The sequence below is a fragment of the Pararge aegeria genome, chromosome 27 (assembly GCF_905163445.1).
Source record: "Pararge aegeria chromosome 27, ilParAegt1.1, whole genome shotgun sequence".
Taxonomy (NCBI): Eukaryota; Metazoa; Arthropoda; class Insecta; order Lepidoptera; family Nymphalidae; genus Pararge; species Pararge aegeria.
Genome location: NC_053206.1, coordinates 234,421 through 257,520, shown reverse-complemented (window position 1 = coordinate 257,520; position 23,100 = coordinate 234,421). Strand labels below are relative to the sequence as shown.

The following is a 23,100-nucleotide window of genomic DNA, read 5'->3' as shown; positions in this document are numbered from 1 at the left end:
CAACCGATTGTCATAAAAATTGGTATGACCATGTATTTTTCCTCGGAGAAAACGAACATACTATGTCCATTGATGTAACTCCCCACCAGGCGGCGCTGTCAAGTATCGACTTCCGCCCCGTTCAACCGATTGTCATAAAAAATGGTATGACCATGTATTTTTCCACGGAGAATGTATAATATGATGTCCATGTTATTAAATATCACCATCATATAGCGCTTCAATGCATTAAGTTCTATAGCGATCAACTGATTCAAAATTTTATATGCGGCAATGAATGCAATAAAATGTTTTCTCATTAAATTCAATGAGTTATTTTACAACTTATATTAACGAAGAAAATAAAAGAAATAACTAACCTTCTTTTGTAAACAAAAAAATATAATTTATTTAAAAAGCAAATCAGCTATCTTCAAATATATCATTTGTTATTGAAAATAAAAATAAAGCAATAAAATAAAAAATAACTTATATAGTCGGAAAATATAAAGGAGAAGATGTTCTGATTCCACGTATTCCTATTATTCCTAGCGATTTACCATTCACATTTAAACGATTACAGTTTCCGATTCGCCTTGCTTTTGCGATGACGATTAACAAAGCTCAAGGTCAGTCGCTACAAGTTACGGGATTAAATTTATCAAGTGCATGTTTTTCACATGGCCAGCTTTATGTTGCTTGCTCAAGATTAGGAAATCCAAAATTTTTGTACATTTATACGCCAAATAAGAAAACAAAAAATATTGTCTATCCGCTGGCCTTGAGATGAATTGTTAATTATGAATAATAAATAAATAATCTATATATATATATATATATACATTTAAATAATTGAATAAAATTTAATTAATAGTTATTCGTAAGTAATAATTTCGATAAACAATACAAATTTAAGTAAGATTAATTATAAGTTACAGTGTAAATAGTTTTATAAAGTAATAATGACATAATAGGTTTTGAGTAAACAACTTCACACTTCTATTAAATATAGAGTATTAAACTGAAATAGATTTTTTTTATCAATATAACCTGTTTTTGTCTTTATTATTTATAAATAAAAATAACATAAATTAAGCTGTCATTTCAAGCTGAGAAATTATTTTAATCGATTTTTAATTAAATATAGCTACAATTTTAATCTACATTTAATCATTTATTATTCACATTTCTTATTTACAATTATCGTTTTATTTCAATTCATTTTTTTTTTAATATAAATTTAATTTTATCTTATATTTTTAGAAAGAAGTTTATTTTATGAAAAATCCCTAATTTTTTTTTTAAATTAAATTTTATCTTTTAAAACATTAATTACATCTAAACGCGAGTGATAATATCATTAATAATTACCATGTCCAAGCTATTGGTTGTACAGGATATTGCAATAGTTGTCTCTGTTTCGTCAACGTAATCTTAGAAAATATTTTTTTTTATTTCAAACGCACTTCATCGATTAAAAAACTAAAAGTTATCATTTTTGCTTTAGTACTCACCGATTACTTGATTGGTAATTGTATATGACCAATTATTTTCACCAAACGCATTATCAGCATAACTGCACAAATTTTCGAAAGTATACCTAACCTACCCTTTTTGCGTAAAATATTTATTGAGCAGCTGATAACTTGTATATTATCAAAATATATAAAAGGCAAAGGTCACTGACTGACTGACTGATTGACTGATCTATCAACACACAGCTCGAACGAACCACTTGACGGATTGGGCTGAAATTTTGCACACAGATAGTTATTACAACGTAGGCGTCCGCTAGGAAAGGATTTTTTTAAATTCCATCAGGGTTAAATATGGGATGAAAGTTTGTAAAAAATTCTTCATTTATCAATTTATTTTTCAAGCTACATCAATTAACCTTTGATTTTAGGTTTTCGATTTATAATAAAGAAATACGTATTTCATAGGGGATAAAAATGTATATGAAAGTTTCTGATTTTCTAAGTAATTTCCGTTCATATTTTTCTATAAGCAGCAAGACCTTTTTTTAACCCTTTGTAGTAAATTTAACAAATCAAAAATAAAACTTAACGTAAGCGAAGCCGCGGGAAAAAGCTAGTATGTTATAAATATTTTACTTACCCTTTACAACATACTAATACATTTTTCTTTTACTTTTTTTTCTTTTTAATTTATAATTTTGGATAAGTGGACCCGGCAGGTGTCTTCCTGTCTGGAAGATATTTTGAAAAATCATTAAGTCAAAAGTCAGTCAAATATTTCTTTTTTCAAATAGGCTCACGGCACTTTTGATGCGTTGATTACATACAAAATGTGTAGGTATTGAGTAATGGTGATGGTAACCTACATTCGTAAACTTGAAACTAAAAGCTGCGAGGGTTCCAGACGCATTTATATACAATTTCCTATTAGAACTGTAGTAGGATAGCGATGAGGTCACGAAAAGGTGCAAATAAACATACTATACAAATATCACTTTATTAATTTACTTTATAAACTATGACAATATGAACTTATCGTTTTACAACCTCGCAATTCACTTCATAACTCTCTAAAGAACGATCCAACCCGCCAAGAAGAACAAACCCAAACTCCCGCCAAAACTCATAGCCGTCCAGGTAAGATCCAAGCAATTTGATTGGTTCCCGCCGTTATTAACGTCTTAACCGTTTAATTGGTTAACGTCTACCGGCGTTAACCAATCGGAGAATGACAACCGATCGTCTCGTTCAAAAGTAAGATTAAATGAAAAAAAAAGTGGAAATTTTAATGCTAGTTAAATTTAAATCCTAACATTCCTTTAAATTAACTGCTTATTTTGTGTAATCTTGTGTTATCAACATCATCACCATCATCATATCAACCGATAGACGTCCACTGCTGGTCATAGGTATTTTGTAGGGAGTTCCAAATTCCACGGTTCTGTGCCGCTTGGATCCAGCACCTGCGACGCGCTTAATGGCGTGTGGCCTACTCGTTGGGGGTAGAGCAACGCTGCGCTTACCAGTTCGGGCCTGCCATTCCAGCACCTTGGGACCCCAACGTCCATCCTTTCTCCTAACTATGTGCCCGGCTCATTGCCACTTCAGCTTCGCGACTCGTTGAGCTATGTCGGTAACTCTGGTTCTTCTATGAATCTCCACATTTCTTATTTGATCGCGTAGAGATACTCCGAGCATAGCTCTCTCCTTCTTATGATGCCCATAGTTAACGAGCATGTCTCAGAACCATAGGTCATCACTGGCAACACGCACTGATCGAAGACTTTCGTCTTCAGGCACTGAGGGATTTCCCTCAGTCCCTCAGTAATCTAGTGTATTGCCCTGCAATTTTATTTTTGCTTCTAATGTTCCAATTATTGCAGTCACATTTTCTCTTAAATTTAGATATATTTTTGTCAACATACTTTAAATTTTCAAATATGTATTGGCTGTAGACTATCATAAAATCTTTAAATTTATCTCTCAATGACTCTGTAGACTCATAATTGGTAAACTACACTGGACAGCAAATAAATCGGGCCATTCGCTACCTTGGTACTCTGAATAAATTTTCTTAAAAGTATAAAACTTACAACTATCAAATATTGTGTTTCATGATGATTAAAATGAATATAAATTTATTGTGAAGTACCCTCAACGTACATTGTAACGAACACAATGGTAACGATTTGCTCTGTTTTGACTAGAGTTCGCGATTAGCGTTCTTTTTTCTACAATGAGGGCACACCTACCTATGATACCTATAATCTGGGAACCTTCAAAACAAGAGTGAAAAGGCATCTTCAAGGCAAACGCGCCCCATCTTAGGCTGCATCATCACTTGCACTAGTCTATATATTTAAAAAGAATCCTTTGCGAGAGGGGGTGAGCGGTTGAGGATTTAACTAATCAAATAAAACAAAATTCAAAATTAATGATTATTATACATATATCCAACATATAACATCAACATAGAATAAAATGTTAGAATGCCAATAATAACTTTTCAAAATTGTACGAAACGCGTGTGAGTTGATAATTACAATATCGTATAGCTTATTGCACACGCCCGCGGCTCGATCTAATGATAGGTGCCAATACCATTCTATTACCACCAATGTAGCACACTTAATCAAAATGTAGTACTACTAAAAGTACACGGGAGAAAACCATACTCAAAAACAAAAAACATACTGTTAAATTTATAATACAAGATTTAAAGCAAATATTGAAAAAGTGTCGTCAAAATGTATTAAATTAGGATGGCGCCACATTTGCATCAGGGTAACTCTTAAAAGAAACGCCAAATATAAATATTGTTAGAGTAGGCTTGAAAAATAAACAAGGAAGTAAGGTTATATTTACCACAATATTTTGTACAACGTAAGTTGTTGAAATTCTCAATAATTAACTACTTTAGTCGATAATGACATTAAATTTTTTAACACGGCATACTTCAATTCATCTACGATTGCTACATTCATACCATACCTTGTGCATCCACCAGCGCCATTGTGGAGGATTTTTGAACTGTTATTTAGCGCAACAACTGGACACTTTTTCAACTTTTCTCCTATATAAGATTACTCTCCTTACCTCTATACTCCATGCCTCCATATTACTGACGATAGTTGAACGTGACAACGTCGTAAGAAAATACTGATGGAATGGTTGCATTTTACAGAAGAAAATTGTAATTTTATTTGTTCGATAGATATTATCGTTGCTATAAACAATTGACACCACATTCATTTTTCACTGCACTTCATCCTTGCCGAAAACATGTAAATGTATTATTGTATAGAAGCTGTCCACGCGGACGCATCGCTCACTCAAGTAGGAGAGAGACAGATGTCGAACGCGGAGGCCGACTGTGCCTCTTTGTCGCTCGTTCCGCGCTCTCGCTTGCACTTCAAGCCTTGAATGGAACGCCTCAGAGCGAGGTAACACCGCATACGTCATGTTTTTTCGTGCGTGCAGCCGGCTCCATCCAATTATAAGACGTTGTCACGTCAAAAAATTGGAAGGAAAGCTGGTAATGGAATATAATGACGAGAATACCCACAAGACTTTCACAGTCGAGGTGGTATTAGCGAGCACGACGAGGAAGCCGAGTAAACGAGCCATTTCCCGTTTCGAAGTCAGCTGTCAGTTAAAAAAATTGGTTGCCTGTAAAGTCGGTATACGGGCGAAAGTTTTACGTGACAACGACTTTGAGTGGTAAAATAATTTTAATGTGAATATTCATTCGTATAGTAGGAAGAAGGATGAAATAATAGTAACAATTTAAAACATTTATTTATACAAAGAATTATATTTAAAACATTAATTTATACAAAGAATCTCGCACTGAATTTCATATTAACAAAATTTTATTTTTACCTTTACACATACATACGTATTTATATACAAATATACATACAATAACTTGCAATACATTTGCGTACAATGAAACAGCGTTTACTACAAAGGGACGCGTGCCTTTCACTTTTTATGTCTGTCTCTCTCGCTCTTAGGCGGGCTAACCATGCCCGAGTGGAAGGGGCGTGCCTCTCACTCGCTCTCATTGTGAGCGCATAACGTGAGCGGAGCGTAACGCAGTTTCTTGAAGTGTCACCCGGCAAACCAATTTATAAGACGTTGTCACGTCAAAACACTAATAGTATATTTCCCGATAAAAATTAAAAATAAATTATAAAAACATCATAATAAATGGAGAAACACTTAAAATAGAAAACTCCACTGTTTTTCTAGGAGTGACCTCAGATTGTAAGCTACAGTGGGGTAACTATATAGAAAACCTAGCGAGTAAACTCAGCTCAACTGCATATGCAATCAGGAAAATGAGACAGCTTACGGATGTTGAAACAGCTAGGCTGGTTTATTTCGCATACTTTCACAGTATTATTGCCAATGGGATTTTGTTGTGGGGAAAAGCTGCAGATATTGAAAGTATATTTATACTACAGAAAAGAGCTATACGATCATTATAAACTTGGATCACCCGAATCGCTTCGTGAGCAATTTAAACAAATAGGTATACTACCAGTAGCTTCGCAATATATTTATAATAATATAGTCATTGTGAGACAAAATATTACTCTTTTTAAACAAAAAGCTGATATTAACAATCGACTTACCAGAAACGGACATAAATTTGTGATATCTGCATATCGTCTGCCAAAGGTGCAGAAATCCTTTGAGTTTTACAACATGATTCCTAAGGTAATTCCGGACCAACCGTCGCATACATTTAAAAAATGCGTAAAAACAGCTAATACAGCGAGGTTACTATACATTTGATGAATTTCTTAATAAATGATAAGGTAGATTGGAAGCAGCCAGCTTCGCTCTCATCTCCCACAAGTAAGAAAAATTATTGTAAATGTTGATATTGGAAAAAAGCTACTTAGCTACTTACTGAGTTTCTTGCCAGATCTTCTCGGTAGAATGTGCTTTCCGAACCGGTAGTAGAGTCACTACAAACAGACAGTCACTACATACGTACGACGTTTCAAACAGACATACGTACGACGTTTCAAAAGTGCTTATAAAGTAGGCCTACTTGAAATAAATTAATTTTGAAAAGCAATTCGATCCCCTTAATAGCAGAAATCTTCATTATCGATTTTTGAAAACTATAGCATCACTAGCGTTAGATCGGAGAACCTTCACCATTGAATCACAACACTCTGAATTTTCTGGTCTGTGATAGACATGTCAGTCCAGTTAGTTGTCGATTTGTTTTTAAGTTGTGTTAATGGTAAAAAAAGCGTAAACAACTAGTTTTTATAAGCTCGTTAATATTTACTAAATATTGAAGCAATGGCTTACAAATGGTGTGCAGTGCCAAAATGCACCAACACGTCTATAAAAACGCCAGAAAAACTTTTTGTTAGTGTCCCAAGGAAAGCCGATCTACGGAGGAAATGGTTACGAATTGCTCGTAGAGATCCCAATGAAATAAGGGCCGCTTCAACAATTTTTTTCTGCGAGGATCATTTTGATGTAAAACTTATTCACAATATTATAACGTTAAATGGGAAATTCGCCGGTCGTTTTATTACTTTTTATTTTATATAACGATTCCCTTTTTTATAAATTAAAAATGCAAAACCGACAATGTATTTGGCATGCGACTTAACTGTTTTATACTTAACTAACTAATAGCTCTTATAAAGTTTACGGTAATGCTAGATAATTTCCATTTCCATTCTTTTGAAGGTCGGCAATCATTAAGGCAACCATTGATGTAGGTTTTCAGCCAAGATTTTTATACAGGCCCAGATGGTCGATTGGCGCAGTGGGCAGCGACCCTACTCTCTGAGTATATGGCTATAGATTCAATTCCCATAACTGGAAATTTGTCTGTGTGATCAGCATGAATATGACAAATGATAATTATTCACAAAAATAATTATCATTTGTCTTAGTACCCATAAGACTAGTTATACTTACTTTGGGGCTAGATGTCAATGTTTGTATTGTTGTTATACATTTTATTTATTCATTACAGATGCAGAAAGATATTAGGAACTTCATGCAATACAAAATGGGTCTGAGCGTAAAACTTTTAATTGTAGACGGAGTGCTTCCATCAAAGTTTGCTTGTCAGCTGGAACAAAAAAGATTGTGCTATCGTAGTACGTCCCAAGATGCAACCATCAGAAGGAAAAGGTTAAAGTTCAAACAGGAATGTGTGGAGGAAACACCATCTATTTTATCAAGCACCTCTGTAACAATTAACCATATTGTTGGCAATGGGTTGCAGGAAACTGTTATGCGGAAGTACATAAGTATGTTCTTATAATCCCTTATAGTCTTATGTACGCCCCTGTGCCTCGGAAAGCACCTTAGCCTCTGGTGGTGGCCTGAATCTTGACATGTATTTCTGTGCCACATTTGTTTTCCTGTGCAACTGGAAAAAAAAATTGGAATTGTGAATGGTCATTTGTGCAAATGTGGTGAGATGAGTGACCCAAAACACATACATTTATCATACCGGAACTCCAACCGGGATTCATTTTACCAGGATCTTATCAAGTGTCTCTGTGTCTATAGACATCCTCTTGTCAAAGTCAAATATTTCTTTATTTACCTTGCATCGACTGCGACAATGTAATAGAGTAGCTATTATTTTGATTTTTTTTTTCTTATGTAAATAAATCTAGTACAATTTTTAACCGACTACAGAAAAGTAGAGGTTCTCAATTAGGTTGTATTTTTTTTAATGTTTATTAGCTCAGAACTCATACACTCCAAAAAAAAAATTTCAAATTGATTTATAAATGACAAAGTTCTAATCATTTATGAACCGATTTGAAAATTTTTTTTTGGGATTTTATACTGGTTTAACCTGACACTGGTTTAATTGCCCGGCGCGCAGAGGCAATAAATTAAAGAAGAAGAAGTTTTTCTCCTTCGCTGATGCATACAAATGCTTATTAAAAGTAATTCACCTACTTTATTTTTTTCAGAACCATCAAAACACAATGATATGGGAGTGAACACTGAAGCAATCACAACTGCTGAAAAGTCGGTCCAAATAAATTGGATGCATTGCAGAAGCCAGGATGCACAGACTAAGACCGCAGCCAAAGATGTATCTATTTCTCCACTTAAATTTTCCACATCCGCAAAATATACTTCTCCATTCAAGACCACACAAAGTTGCGATAAGCCCTCCAGATCAGGTATTATAATATATCATCATTATAATCTTATCAATCCATTACGGGGCATGGGTCTCAACTGATAATAAGAAGGGTTTCGGCTGTAGTCCATCTCTCTGGCCCATTGTTGTGTATATTGCTTTAAACACACATATCTTAAAAAAGTTAGAGGTGGGTGCTGGGATTCGAACTCAGCGCCCTTGGTATTATAAATGTTAAGAAGAAAATAGTGTTCTAGAGACTAGATGGTGAAAACTTGATTGATGCTGTCCTAGAGACTAGATGGTGAAAACTTGATTGATGCTGTCCTAGAGACTAAACCTGATCTTTATGTTATTGTTTATTTATTAATTCATTTTTTTTCAACTACACCAAAAATAAAGGACGAATAGAGAGAAACACAAAGACTGGCGTAGAATACAAATTGTTTTTGACAAGTTCAATAATAGTACAAATTGTTGATGACTGGATGGATCTTGCGCAAGTGGAGTTTTATGAGAAGTCTATGTAAATGTAGATTAATAATTCTATTAACCGACACCCTGAAGTTGGCTATAAGGTTTGGCAATGTACACTTTCAATTGTTAAAGTCTCATTCTGGTCATTTTATTGATTCAATTGTACAAAATCTCAAATTTTAATGATGAGTGAAACTTGGTTGTTGGATAATAAGTCTATTAGTACCTATTCCAAATATAATTATGTTTATTAAATTATTATTCCTTTGAATACGTTTATAGAATTTGGGATTAGTTGACGGCATGTATTATTTATTTACATCATAAACGAAAATAAAAGAATCCAGTCTTATTTTATAAATAACATGAATAACTATCCTGTTATCCTAAAATTCACTTCTTAAATCTTATCCGTATCAATGTAAAGAACAGTAATTAAAAATTAAAGCAGTGAGAATTTTTAATTAACACTAACAATGTTTGTATCCTCCATATGGTGATCTGCGAGGCGATACAAAACGCTGGTATCTAGACTTTTTGCGTTTGCTAACATAAATAGGGAAACGTCAAATGCGAACTGACAGATTCAACAGTAAAGCCTTATGCCTCACAATAAAATAAAAAAGCCTCTGTGGCAGGTCAGTTGTGGTTAAACAACAGTCATCCTATCTTCCCCCCAGACTAGTCTGGAAAGGACTTCCCCAAGGCTCAGTACTCAGTCCTCTGCTTTACAGCATATACACTCATGACCTAGAATTGTCTGTAAATAATTTTTGTAACATTCTACAGTATGCTGATGATATTGTCCTCTACCACAGCTCGGTCTCAGTAGAGGAAATATCCCAATGTCTAAACTCGGCTTTGTATTACCTAGGACAATGGCTGTCTGACCACGGCTTATCTCTATCCGTGGCTAAATGCCAAGCAGTTGTGTTTACAAGAAAAAGATCTCACCCTACATTTAACTTTTGCTATGAGGATCAACCCATCAATCTAGTAGACAAAGCAAAATTCCTAGGTATTATACTGGATAGCAGACTGAACGGATTACCGCATACTGAATATGTAATTAAGAAGTGTGAGAAAGGTATAAATGTTCTGCGGGCAGTGGCTGGAGTTTGGTGGGGGGCCCATGCCTATTCCCTTAAGCTTTTATATAATGCCTTAGTCCGTAGCCATGTTGATTACTGCTCATATGTTGTAGACCCTCTAAATAAAACTACCTCTGAAATGCTCAACCGAACTCAATACAGATCCCTCAGGATCATTCTGGGGGCAATGAAGTCCTCCCCTACTAATGCTCTGCAGGTTGAATGTGTTGATCCTCCTTTGCATCTGCGTAGGCAATATCTCTGTGATCGTTATGTTAGCAAAATGTTACAACTGTCCTCCCACCCTTTGTGGTTTAGATTAACTCAATTGTCACAAGTTCTTAGACCACGCAATCCTTCTTCATATCTATTAGATAGCTATCAGAAATTTATCAATCTCCCTCATCCATTAGTGACTTCACAAATAAACCCTTTATACTCTACATCCTATAAAGCCCTAGTCTTTGATCCTGCCGTGGTCACAGATCTTGGGCTAGTTAAAGGAGCCCTTGATACTAATGTAAAGTTTAATAACATAGTTTGTCAAAATTGGCCAAACCACCTCCTTATTTACACTGATGCATCAAAGTTTTCCCCGGAAAGCTTTGTTGGTGCAGCCTGCTGGGTTCCAAGGTTTAGAATTGCTCTGCAATTTAAGTGTCCTCCAGAGTCTTCGGTATTTACAGGGGAGGCTGTTGCCTTGCTGGAGGCAATCTTATTTGTCCGATCCCATAACATAAAACAAACTGTTATTTTTACAGACTCTCTTAGCTGTTTATACTCCATTAAGGAAAACCCATTCCGGAGTAAGTCTAGATTCCCTATTGCTCTAAGGATCAGGGAGGCTCTGTACTCCTGCCATCAAAATGGATTAGCTCTATTATTGGTCTGGATACCAGGGCACTCTGGCATCACGGGTAATGAAACTGCTGACTTATGTGCTAAATCAGCTGTTCATTTGGGCTCCCTGGAGCATTTCAAAAACAGTTCTCAGGATCTCAGCGCACTGGCAAAAACATATCTAATCAGATCCTGGAAGTCACTTTGGAATGATTCCAAATCAGTTAAAGGTAAATATTACGCTTCTGTCCAAACTGATATCCCTAGACGTCCATGGTTCTTCTCTTGTAAATATGCTGATAGGTGGGTTACATCTACAATATGCCGTTTACGCCTTGGCCATGCCTGCACACCTGTTCACCTGAATAAGATTAGAATAAGGGATCACTCCATATGTGAATGTGGCTTGGAAGAAGGCACTGTCTCCCATATCCTCTTCTCTTGCCCTAAACTCCTTCATCCCCTCTATGATGTTCTCCCAGTCCAAGTTCCTCGTCCTCTAAATGTTGAGTGTCTGTTAATGTCTGTGTTTAGCCCATTCTGTAGATTCCTATGTAAATATGTTAAGTGTAATAATATTAAGTTGTAAATATATATGTAAGAACCTTCCTATCTCTAACAAACTAACATTCTGATTATCTGTTTTTCTGTTGGAAATTAACTCATAAAGGAGAAGCAAAAAATCTGCTACTTATTTAAATGCGTCAAGATTAATATTTGGTCTTCCTCAATTCAATTCAATTCTTGTTTATGGCTTTTGTCTGCGCCAACTGGGCACAAGGTATTTCGCCAATGTCTTGTAGATGAAGAAGGCACGAAGGAGATTGATCGGTGAAACTAATGAAAAGTTAATTTTGAATTTGTACCAAGAAATAGTTGTTATTAGCTAGTTAGCTCTTTAACCTAAGGACACAGACAACACATGCATATATATCTTACACGGATATTTTTTGTACATTATACTTTAATTTTATTACTTACTATATATTTACATAAAAATCTACAATAAGGACTGAAAACAAACATTAAAAAACATTTAACACTCAAAGGACGGGGGACTTTGGGAGGAAGAATGGTGGGATTATGAAGGTTAACTCATGTTTCTTGGGACGTAAACTTTTACAGTTCCACTGTAGCAGGGTTATTGGGCCCATTTTGGAGTAGTTTAAAAAGTTGGCTTAAGTTTTTGGCAACGTTGGGCGGTAAGGGAATTTCACTACATGGAGCGACAATACTAAGTAGAAATTCGGAGATAAACTCAAGCATTTTACCTTGGGAGGGAGGGTTCTCAACATTGTTGTTGAGAGCGCATCCATTAGGAAGGGATGAGGAGTAATCACCGACAATAGTCTGAACAGCTTTTTTATCGTAGCCCTTTGCTAGAGGAGCTCGGGGACGAGGAGAGCGGAAAACTGTTTGCCGGTAGGAGGTTTTGGAGGAAGTTACATTAGTAGGAGTAAACATTTCTTTTGTTATCTCAGCATAGGACCTGCGGACAGGAGGAAACTGAGATGATGCTTCAATGTAAGATTTATTATTCTGAGACATGACCATTTTAATAGATTGCTGCCTGGAGAATTCTGGGCAGTCTTTATCAGTAGCAAAATGACTACCAGAGCAGTGTAAACATGTAGATAATTCCTTGATGACCAAACATGAGTCACCTGTATGGGGCTGAGCACATCTGTAGCATCTGGGCTTAGATCTGCAGATTGTTTTAATGTGGCCAAAACGGCAGCAGTTCTGGCACTGTATTGTTGGAAGTTTATATGTTTCAACTGGCAGTGAGGTGTGGTATGAATATACCTTAGCAGGAAGCATTTGCCCCCTGAAGGTTAGGACAACAGATTGGGTAGGCACCCAAGTGATGACACCCTCTGTGACAGATTTTCTGTTCAGTCGCCTTGATTTCAGAACCTCACCACAGCCAGGCGGGAGCTCTAGCGAATCAACAAGCTCGTCCATCGACCAGTCCACGGGAACTCCTTTCACCAGCCCCATTCTGGTTATGTTGTATGTGGGAATTATAGCTCTATATTTGCATAACTTCAAAACTGGACTAACCAGAAAGTTGTTGGCAGCTTGGGCAGAAGTAAACTCTACAGTAATTTTGTTGCGGCCTATATTTTTGACGCCGTCGTGGATAATTGAACCAATTTTGTGTTTGTGCAAGAATTGACCGAAATTTATAGCCCGTAATGACGCTCCAGAGGATGGGTCCTCCACTTCCCGTGAGACTTGGACGATAAAAGGCCCATTATCATCGTCAGAGTATGACTTGGCGCCTTCGGTGAAGGAAGGATGTATGTAAAGGCTTTGAACGGATGGGTTTACCTGAGTAGGATCAGTTATAGTTTTTTTGGCCGCATATACGTTGGTATCCTCTCCTTGTCGTTTGCGAGACGAGGCTGATGCCCCCGGGTCGGGCGGCTCAGGAGGTGTATCTAGATCCATTTTACTGGAAACACTATAACTACAGACACATAATAAATATTTAACCAACACCAAATACGGTTAGATTTATACGAATATCACCAATAACAACTATTTCTGCTGCTGTGTAAATTCACATAAAACACCGAAATTACACCGGAATCTCACTAACACGTGTGCACAAATTGACAGGCCAAGTTACAGTTCAATATAAACAACACCAAATCCTTTTCAAGACGAGTTTACAGTAAAATCAAAGAAAAATTTGAGAAAACCGCGTCCGCCATGTACGAAGTTTCCCGCCGAAAAAAACTGGTCTTCCTCATATTTCACCGATCATTCTCTAAAGCGTGTCTCCTCCATACCACGTGACATTGGCGAAGTAAATCGTACCCAATTGGTACAAACGCAAGCCATAAAAAAAAAAAAAAAAAAAAAAAAAAAAAAAATAAAAAAGCCATTAATCCTAAGAAGAAGAAAATAAGACATGATAATTTAACATTGAGAGGACATGGCTGTCTTGTGATATACCTTTGCCTAGTCCCTATGGGAAAGAAAAAGAAAAAAATGTGAACAGACAGTGACAATTTTAATTTGTTAAACCTGTCATTGTCGTTGTAAATTGCATCAATTTTGTTGAAAACAGAAAAATATCATGCTCGAGTCTATAGCGTGATGCTAAACTCCTTATTTATTATAGATAACTTATAGAGCACCGTTAACCAAATTACCATATAGTTATGTCCAGTGTTACTTCCAAAGGCTTATGTTATAGAATTAACTTTAGTAACGCGTAAAAATATGGCAGCAGCGCTCGCAAACGATTCTCCTAAATATAGAAACAGTTCGATATGTAGCCCTAGAAGTGCGAATTGAGTATCCCGTGACGTGGAAGACGTAGATCGTCTTCCACGTCAGGTTGTGTGTCAGCAGACGAAAGCGTCGACTCAAATTATATTCCGAAGTCGATATCTTATAAAAAACTCAAGATTCACAGCACAGCTACTTGCGAAGAGATTGAAAGAGCTATAATCAGTGTAAAGATTAATAAAAGTATCATAAAGTTTTATATAGTGTAAATACAGATATGTAAGCTGTTTTGTTTTGGCTAACTGCAATTTTATCACCATAATGATGCAAAAAAGATGCTATGAAGATAGCAGGCAAAGATTGGCTTAATTACACAGTCGTAGTAATTCAACAAGAACATTAATTAGGTTGGTGGCAAAAACATGTGTTTAAATATTATACATATATAAAAATTCATGTGTTTTATGCTATGCCATTAGTGATCTGGCAAATTTGTTGTACGCAAATTTATCTAAAATAAGACATCATTTAATAAATTTCACATTCTTATTTAATATGTTATAAGTTTGTACATATATTAATAATAAATACAAATAATAATATTAATATTTAATTACGAAAAAATTAAATTATTCTAAATATTAAATAATAGTAAGTAATCTTAAAATTTTTAATACTAAAATTCATCGTCAGATTGTCCCATACACAGTACAACATCACAATAGTATCAAAATCAATTTTAATGTATATTTGAAACACACTAATAAACTTAAATGAATAATCAAATTAATCACAGTGAGAAATAATTTTAAATTAAACAATTTTAATTTTTCAGTTTTCAAAATGCCTTTAAATAATGCAGAGAAATGTAAAAATTATCGTAAACGAAAAAAAGAGGCAACACTTAAAATAAAAAAAGCTACATTGACATCCGCAGAAAGGTCTCGGATGTATAGGTTGCGGAAGAAACAACTCGCTCAAGGAATTCAATCATCTGTGAATGAAGTTATGTACACTCCATCAACATCAAATTTGCGAATGACGTTTGAACCATTGCCTCAGCCTGTTACTACAAGTAAATATATTTCTCTTACCTCCCTAATAAGTGATTAACTTCTGAAAAGTAGCCTACGAGAGATTGAGGTGGATTTAGAGTGTCAGAACTATTAGGATAAATGTAAGGTTTATTATTTAGTTTCCATGGTAACTGGAATAGTTAAAAAAATGTATAATGGTTTCTATCTCACTCTGTCCTATACATTTATGTGTTTTTTCTTTATATATTATTGGGTTTCCTTGGTAACTTAAATATGAATAAAAATGTGTAGTGTATTCTATCTCATTCCCTCCCATACATGTGTCATCTATAAATCTGTCTCTTTCCTGATTGTCAAGCATTTTGTTACATCAAGTTTAAAATCACAACGGTTCTAATTTCCCTTCAATAATTATTATAACTATAATAATAATAAACAAAATATTGACACAAATAAAAATTCACCAACAATCAACACACTCATACTAAAACTTTCTAATACGCAGGCGCAAACATATGCATTAATGTTAACACATGTTTTCTATCTTATTCTCTCACTGACTGAAGCCTACACATTTTTGTATTTGTGTCTCTTACCTGTCGTTTTTTCCATTGCATCCTGATTGAAATCACAACTAAAGAAGTTTCATTTAGAAAATGGATGGATTTTTATTTTAGCATGCAACTTATGCATATTGATATTTACTATTTAATTCACGACCATTGGTTGGAGTTCAGTAGAATAAAATTAAAATTTTCTTTTAAAAATGCAACCATTCTGTCAGTATTTTTCTTATGATGTTGTCACATTCATCTATCGTCAGTAAACCAAGTACATACAATGAATGTTTTATTAGTGTATTATATTTTATTTTAATTTTTTATTGGCTCCTGGCCATTCTAATTAATGATAATAATAAATTAATCTCTTAGTTTGCATCAAATATGAGGTTTCATAACATTAATAACCAAATAAATTTATTATTTTTTGTTTTCACAGAAGAGCTGCTACACCAAGCACATAAGCAGTCTGTAAACACCGACTGTCTCATAGTCCCCAAAAAGGAAATTTCAGAGGAGCTGTCTGACAACATCCTGCATGTGAACACTGAAGCTCCGTTGGAATTTAATGTACAACTGGTAAAGCCGATTAAGACAGAACTGATCTTGAGTGAGAATATGGTTCAATTGCGAGAGCAAGGCTCAACTCGCGACGAGGCAATACAGAATCCACATTTATCTATACAGCATAATTTGCCAAAGATGAGAGTAAGTTTTTTATTTATTTCTCTACCGATGTGCGAAAATGTCTTTTGCTAGTAACCCTGTATTCCATATAAAATTGTAGGTGTGTAGAGTGGTTTTTGAAATCTGTTTTGTTTGAAGTCATACTAAAAGTAAGCCCAAGCAATCTCATCTGTGGTGTGATGATACAGTCTAAGATGGTAGCGGGCAAGCCACTACTCACTAAATCGCTCAACGCCACTTTTTTGTAGGTAGGGTGGTAGCTATCCACGGCCAAAGCCTCCCACCGGAAGATCGACCGATATTATAATACTAGCTGTTACCCGCGACTTCGTCTGCGTATGATTTTGTTTTTAAAGTATTCAGTATCGCTAAGCCTTAAATGAGGGGTTTGCTGCAGTCCGTTGATGAGAACACAAAGTTTGGGCAAAATTAAACACATATTATAACCTCTATAGTACAAAAATAATTATTTAAGTCGGTTATAATTTGTCGGAGTTATGGTGTAAAATCGTCAAACACTTTTTTCCCCTCTCCCAGTGGAACCGAGCTTAATATCGGGATAAAAAGTATCCTATATTTCTTCTAACACTTCCAAGAATATGTGTACAAAGTTTCATGAAAATAGCTTAAGTAGTTTTTGTGTGAAAGCGTAACAAACAAACTTTACATTGGCATTTATAATATTAGTAGGGATTATATATATAATGAATATAATCATCCCACTAAAACATTTGATATCAATGATATTTGCATTTGGCAATGTTTACGCGATTGGAAGTTTAAAATGGTGTGTGATTAAAACTCCCAGAGCAAGGACACTTATTTATTTATCGCATAGCTATCTTAGCTGCGTGCACTTTATATCATAAAGCTGAACATTTTGTTTGGTTGTTTAAACATTTCCTTACCATTACTTTTATTTTATTTTCTTTAACTGCAGGGCTAGCATGGGCGGGGGACATTTTCTCCACGGGGAAAGGATATAACGTTTATCCCCTCACGCATTTATATCCACCCCCCGAGCATGGGCACACGGGTGGACAATATATCCACGGTGGATATAATAGGGGAAAGACGAACCCCCGGTAAATGTCACAAATTAATTATTCTAATCTGTGCTCATGGTTTTGACAAATAAATTTTTCGTTTTCTGTTTTGTTTTAGTTGTCTAAGTTTTTTATTGTTTTTTTTATCTATAAATGTTCCTCATCTGCGGTTGTTTGTTTATATTATTTATTCTGGATTTTTCAAAGTGGTATAAAACCTACCTTTCGAGAAAATAAAATGAGTGCTAAAAAGTAAGTCTTCTATTATAAAATGTTTGAAAAAGTGACTACCTATTGATTTAGAAGCGTACCTAATGAATGAATGTTTTACAGTGAAAGTAAACAGACATTAATCATCAAGATCCAATCCTGTTTACATATCAAATTATTGATCTTGTACTATTTTATTTAAAGTTGTGCTTGCCTTTTTCTATGGCCCATTAGTTGACAAATTTGTGTTTATTCAGATCAAGAAGTAATAAAATACAATTGCAAATGTTGGTAGATTACATGCCAACCCACAACCACCTTGCCACTGGGGAATTCACAGGAACTCTTAGGAGCCAAAAGGGCAGACTCCCAGTGGCAAATCTTAGTCATTACTGAAGGAGCATGGGCCAGACGGGACGGTCAATCAGTGGAAACAGTTAAGTCAATTTTGCGGTAAAGTAAGCAAGTGCAAAAAATTTAAATTATTTATTAGTGTTGTTGGCATCAAACAAGTCTTGCATAATTTTTCTTTTATTTGCAGACGTGGCAGGACATTAAAAAAGCTGCAACAGCACGGGGACGCAGCACCACAGGCAACATATACATAGTATACATGTTGCTGTAAAGTCAACCAAGTGAAGAATTTATTTATTTTCCAGAGTAGGTATAGATGGAAGAATGCAGGATGCTCATTTATCACACAAAAATAAATTAAAAAGGATGAAAAGGTTAATTTAGAAATTTTATTAATTAAAATATGTATTTATAAATCTTTCTCTTTTTTGTCGAGCAACTGTTAACAATCTTGTTTGATCCATATTTGATGTCTGATGTCGTTCTTCGCTCGTATTTACAAAATTTACTGTCATTTGCTCCATTAGAGTTCTGAAATATACAAATTATATTATGCTCAATACTGTTGACCCAAATTAGTAGGGCAAATTGTATGTGAAAATGCAGGATCAATGATTTATAAGGAACCATTATTATAAGATATAATTTTATAATATTACCAAACATTAATGTGCCCAATAATAATAAGTTATGGGAACTTAAATATTATTTAAAGTATATATTTACAATACACGCCTATAATGATGCATAATATTATAAAGTGTTATGCAGGCATATATAAGTGGAGATGCTTTTTCGGGACTGTAATGAAGCACCCAGTCAATCCCCAAGCTGCGAAATGTGTCTTTGAGGTACCTATTGGCCCTTTCCACACAGTTTCTTACTTGGCAGTGCCAGTTTGTGTACTTCTCTGCAGAACTATTTGGTGCAGCTTCTAAATCCGGAGTCATCATCCAAGGCCCTAGAGCATAGCCTGAGTCCCCAATAAAATTCTACTTTGTTATTTAAACATGTAAATTAATTCCTACTTGTTTTGCTTTTTCAGATTTTCTCCAAGATTTTAATAAAATGTTGAATAGAAATATATGCACAATCCTACATTGTAATTTCGACGTGATGATTAACCCATGCCCATGTTAAATAATTTATCAGACATTTTTTTTTGTATTTTCTTATATTTCATTACTAAATACAGTATCTACTGCCAAGTTTTTGTACTAATTCCTCAAATAAACAATTTTATTATAATGAGACATTGTTTTTTGTATATTCATATAAATAATTTACCAGACTAGTCGTATACAACATATGCAGCAGAATCCTAGGCATGTAATTTCTAGGTAATTATGAGGAGCATAATATAATGATATAGGTAGGTGTGTAACTTTTTTTGATTTGCATTGTTTCCCTTTTATACTAGTAAATGGCAACAATAAGTAAAGTTTTGAAAGTTTGCACATTTTATTTAAAACATACATAAGATGTAGTACTGTCCGATTCTACTTTCATACAGCTGTATCTTTTCATATTTTACTTTAGAGTTAATAAATATGAATTGGTCATGGACACACACCACAATCTGTAAAACATATTTTAAAATTATTAACTTACTTGATTGTTTTAGTTTTTCATAAACTCTAGATCTAAATAATTTGTCTTTACCAGTTGAACATCTATCGTGGATCTCCAGAGTCTGTTCCCGGGAATAATATCTACTTTGGCATTAGTCTAAAATGAAATGAAAAATAATTAAAGTACCTAGCATTGAATATCTTTGCTATGTACTTATACTGAAGTACTAAGTACTGACTAATAATTTTATTATTAAAGTAAGTATATCTATATTTGATGAGGGGATGTCTGCCATTGCCAGACGGGTGATCAGTCCTATGTAAGGACCATTCCACCCTATTCCCCATGTTTGAGACACAGGTTTTACTGGTGTCCCGGCAGGGTCCCCCCTGAAACCTACCAGTCTCTGTGGTGAACCTAACAATATCCCCTAAGGTGAGGTTTGCTAGGTCTTCTTCACTTATTCTATCCTTACCTTGTAGTTCCCATCTTACCAACACGTACAAGGGGCACTCGGCTATAAAGTGAAAACTAGTTATCACATCACTGCACTTTGAACAGGATGGGATTTATATTTACTAATGAGAATTATTAGGAAGTAAGTACCTATATATAGTCACATACTGACAATAGCTCCAGTAATTTGGGTCAGTTATTTGCTGACTGTTGTTTGAGCAACAGCCATGGTCTTGACCTGTCCCCGCTGATAACTACCGTCCGCTAATAGCCTTAAAGATGTGAGAACCTAGACAAAAAGTGATTAGCCATGCTTTTTTTTAAACCTACGTTCATATATAGATGATGCCTTTGCACAAGGTGATTTTAGGTACTTAATAACAACTTACTTTTATGTGCACTGGTAGTCCATCGACAGCATTTAGTGGTTAGTGCCTCTTTAAGGTCCTCGCACGATTACAGCACACAATTTTTACCCATCCGAAACAAGTGTTGGAACTCTGCATCGGGAAATTCGAACGGATTACTGGCGTCACGTATAGATCGCCGGTGTAATTTTCGTTCAGATTTCTCCATTTCACTTGAATAATAAGAGCCCCAGAAAGCACGAGACATGTTTTTTTCGACTTTAATTCGTTAACAGGATTTTAAACCCACGTCTAAGGACGGGGATAAAATTGTCTCTTTCAAATGTCAAAAAAGGATAGTCTTTCCCCTTTCATTTCTTCCCATGCTATGGGCGGGGGATATATATCCACGAGAAATGTCAAACGGGGATAAATTTATCCTCTCCCCTGTAGCCGTGCTCTGGCAAGGGGAAAAGATAATTATATCCCTTGATAGAGGATATAATCGGGGGATATAATTTATATCTCCTGCCCGTGCTAGCCCTGCTGGTAGTGGTGTGCAAATTGAGAGTATAAATAAGAACAATAAATAAAAACTATTAAAAAAAAATTAAGGTCACAGTCAAGGGTTATTTTTTAGTGCAACAATTTATTTTAACACATACTCATGTTTTCAGTTGAAACCAGATGTTGGTGCAAGTGTTGCCGGATACTGCGCTCAGACACCTGGTGAGTCTAGGTATGATGAATGTGTGATATGAATGACTTGATGTGATTAATGTATGATATGAATGAGTTGATGTGATTAATTTATGATATGAATTAGTATGCTCCTAGTTAAATGTGTCATTTGCTTTATGCAGTCAGAGTCTAGTAAAGAACTTTTGATAATTTGACTGTTAATTTTTTACAGAAATGCAAGTGTCTAAAGTGCTGAAGCAAAACATGGAGGATCTATCCACACAGACACATAGTGAATATCTCATAGTACCCAAGAAGGAAATCATAGAAGACCTGGAGGTCACGTTTCAAAATGAATACAATTACAATATAGACATCATTGTACCCAAACAAGAGCTGTCCGACGACAGTGGACACTTGGACGATGAAGATCAGTTGGACAATAATATGGACTTGTTAAAGCCAGTTGACAGAGACATGGTTGAAGTAAGACATCAAGATTCAACTCACGCACAGACAACACAGAATCAATATGTATCATATAATGCCACACAGATTAAGGTGAGATTGATTTTTTTTTTTGTATCAATGTGTGAAAGTGTCTATCGCCAGTACTGGATACTATCGCTATATAAAACTGTAGGTATGTGTCAAAGTTTATAGGTTTTGGAAGTCATTTCCGATAGTTACACAGAAATTTTACTTTACAGCTCTAAGGGTTCGCAAATCTCTTACAACTGTTTTTGAGACGAAAAAAAGTTCTCGTGAGACAGACAGACGGACAATATAGCGGTCTAAAAATATATCTATGACGATACATAAGGTGAGTTTTCTTTTGTTGATAATTTTTTTTTTTACAAAATATTTTTTTTTTTTAATTAACATAATCATTTAATGAACCGGGGATAGCGCATTGGTAGGAGCTCGACTTCACTTTCGTGTGGCCGAGTTCGAATCCCAGCACGCACCTCAAACTTTTTTAAAGTTCAAAGTTATGTGTGTTTTAAGTAATTAAAATATCACTTGCTTCAACGGTGAAAACATGGTGAAGAAACCTGCATGCCTGAGAGTTCTCTCCATAATGTTCTCAAAGGTGTGTAGAGTCCACCAATCCACACTGGGCCAGCGTGGTGAACTACGGCCTTAACCCCTCCTCATTGTGGGAGACCTTATTACCAGTATTGGGTTGGTATGATTACTATTATTTTATTTTAAGTTGACATTGTTCTATAATTTCACAGTTTTGATACCTTAATTTTCTGTCATTATTTATAAAATGGAAAAATAATTTTATAATAAAGGTGTTCTTATAATTTGCATGCCATAGAATGGCAGATTGTAGCGGAACTTGTAATATTTCAAAGATCAAATTTGTTAAGGTGAATTTGAAAAAAATTTATGATGATGGAAATTTATTTCAGGTTTTAATAAAGAACTGAATATGTTGTGCTATTGATGATCGTTCATTCTTTCCGTACAGAAAATAAATGGTATTTCAGTCAGGAGTGCAAGACGTCGTGCTTCAAACCTGAGCCGTAAGACAAGAAACGCAATGAAAGTACGTTTAACTAGAGATAGGGAGTCAACGGAGCAGCGTGAAGTTCGTCTAAGCAAGGGCCGGTACAGACGTGGCCTTAAGAAAGCAAGAGAATCGCTTGCACAACTACTTTATTAGGAAATAAAAGAAATTCTGCCATGAACTTTGATTCAATACAATTATCCCATAGTATTAAATTTAAGTAAATTCTACAAAGTCGTGCCGCTAAGCGATTTAGTGTTCCGGTGCGATGTCGCGTACAAACCGATTAGGCGTATGACTACCAAACTCCGTAACAATAGCCTGCTACAATCTTAGACTGCATAATCACTTACCAGGTGAGATTTCAGTC

At 35.1% G+C, this 23,100-nt stretch overlaps 2 protein-coding genes across 7 annotated transcripts in view; both read left to right on the top strand.

Annotated features, from left to right (window-relative positions):
- LOC120635647 overlaps window positions 1-22,911 on the top strand; it is a 24,163-nt gene extending 1,252 nt beyond the window's left edge. The window contains exons 1-9 of one of the 6 annotated variants that reach the window (XR_005659296.1): window positions 6,666-6,965; window positions 7,474-7,753; window positions 8,435-8,650; window positions 15,097-15,336; window positions 16,298-16,566; window positions 21,208-21,259; window positions 21,444-21,772; window positions 21,922-22,034; window positions 22,692-22,827. Coding sequence is in view for 3 of the 6 variants with exons in the window: in XM_039906698.1 (XP_039762632.1) it covers window positions 6,783-6,965; window positions 7,474-7,753; window positions 8,435-8,650; window positions 15,097-15,336; window positions 16,298-16,566; window positions 21,208-21,259; window positions 21,444-21,772; window positions 22,692-22,886 (1,764 nt within the window). In the remaining 3 variants the exon portion in view is untranslated. Of the gene's footprint in view, window positions 1-6,664; window positions 6,966-7,473; window positions 7,754-8,434; window positions 8,651-15,096; window positions 15,337-16,297; window positions 16,567-21,207; window positions 21,260-21,443; window positions 21,773-21,921; window positions 22,035-22,632; window positions 22,652-22,691 lie in introns of those variants that run through there. The other 5 variants (XR_005659295.1, XR_005659297.1, XM_039906698.1 and 2 more) reach the window with 5 other exon arrangements.
- On the top strand, window positions 9,783-11,686 carry LOC120635649. The gene has a single exon (XM_039906703.1). It carries the CDS (start codon window positions 10,318-10,320, stop codon window positions 11,605-11,607), a length of 1,290 nt encoding a protein of 429 aa, XP_039762637.1. The 5' UTR covers window positions 9,783-10,317; the 3' UTR covers window positions 11,608-11,686.
- Window positions 22,912-23,100: the final 189 nt, after the last annotated feature.

Excerpts from the sequence above, each read along its gene's own strand:
- LOC120635649 (XM_039906703.1), top strand. The coding sequence starts at position 10,318 with ATGCTCAACCGAACTCAATACAGATCCCTCAGGATCATTCTGGGGGCA.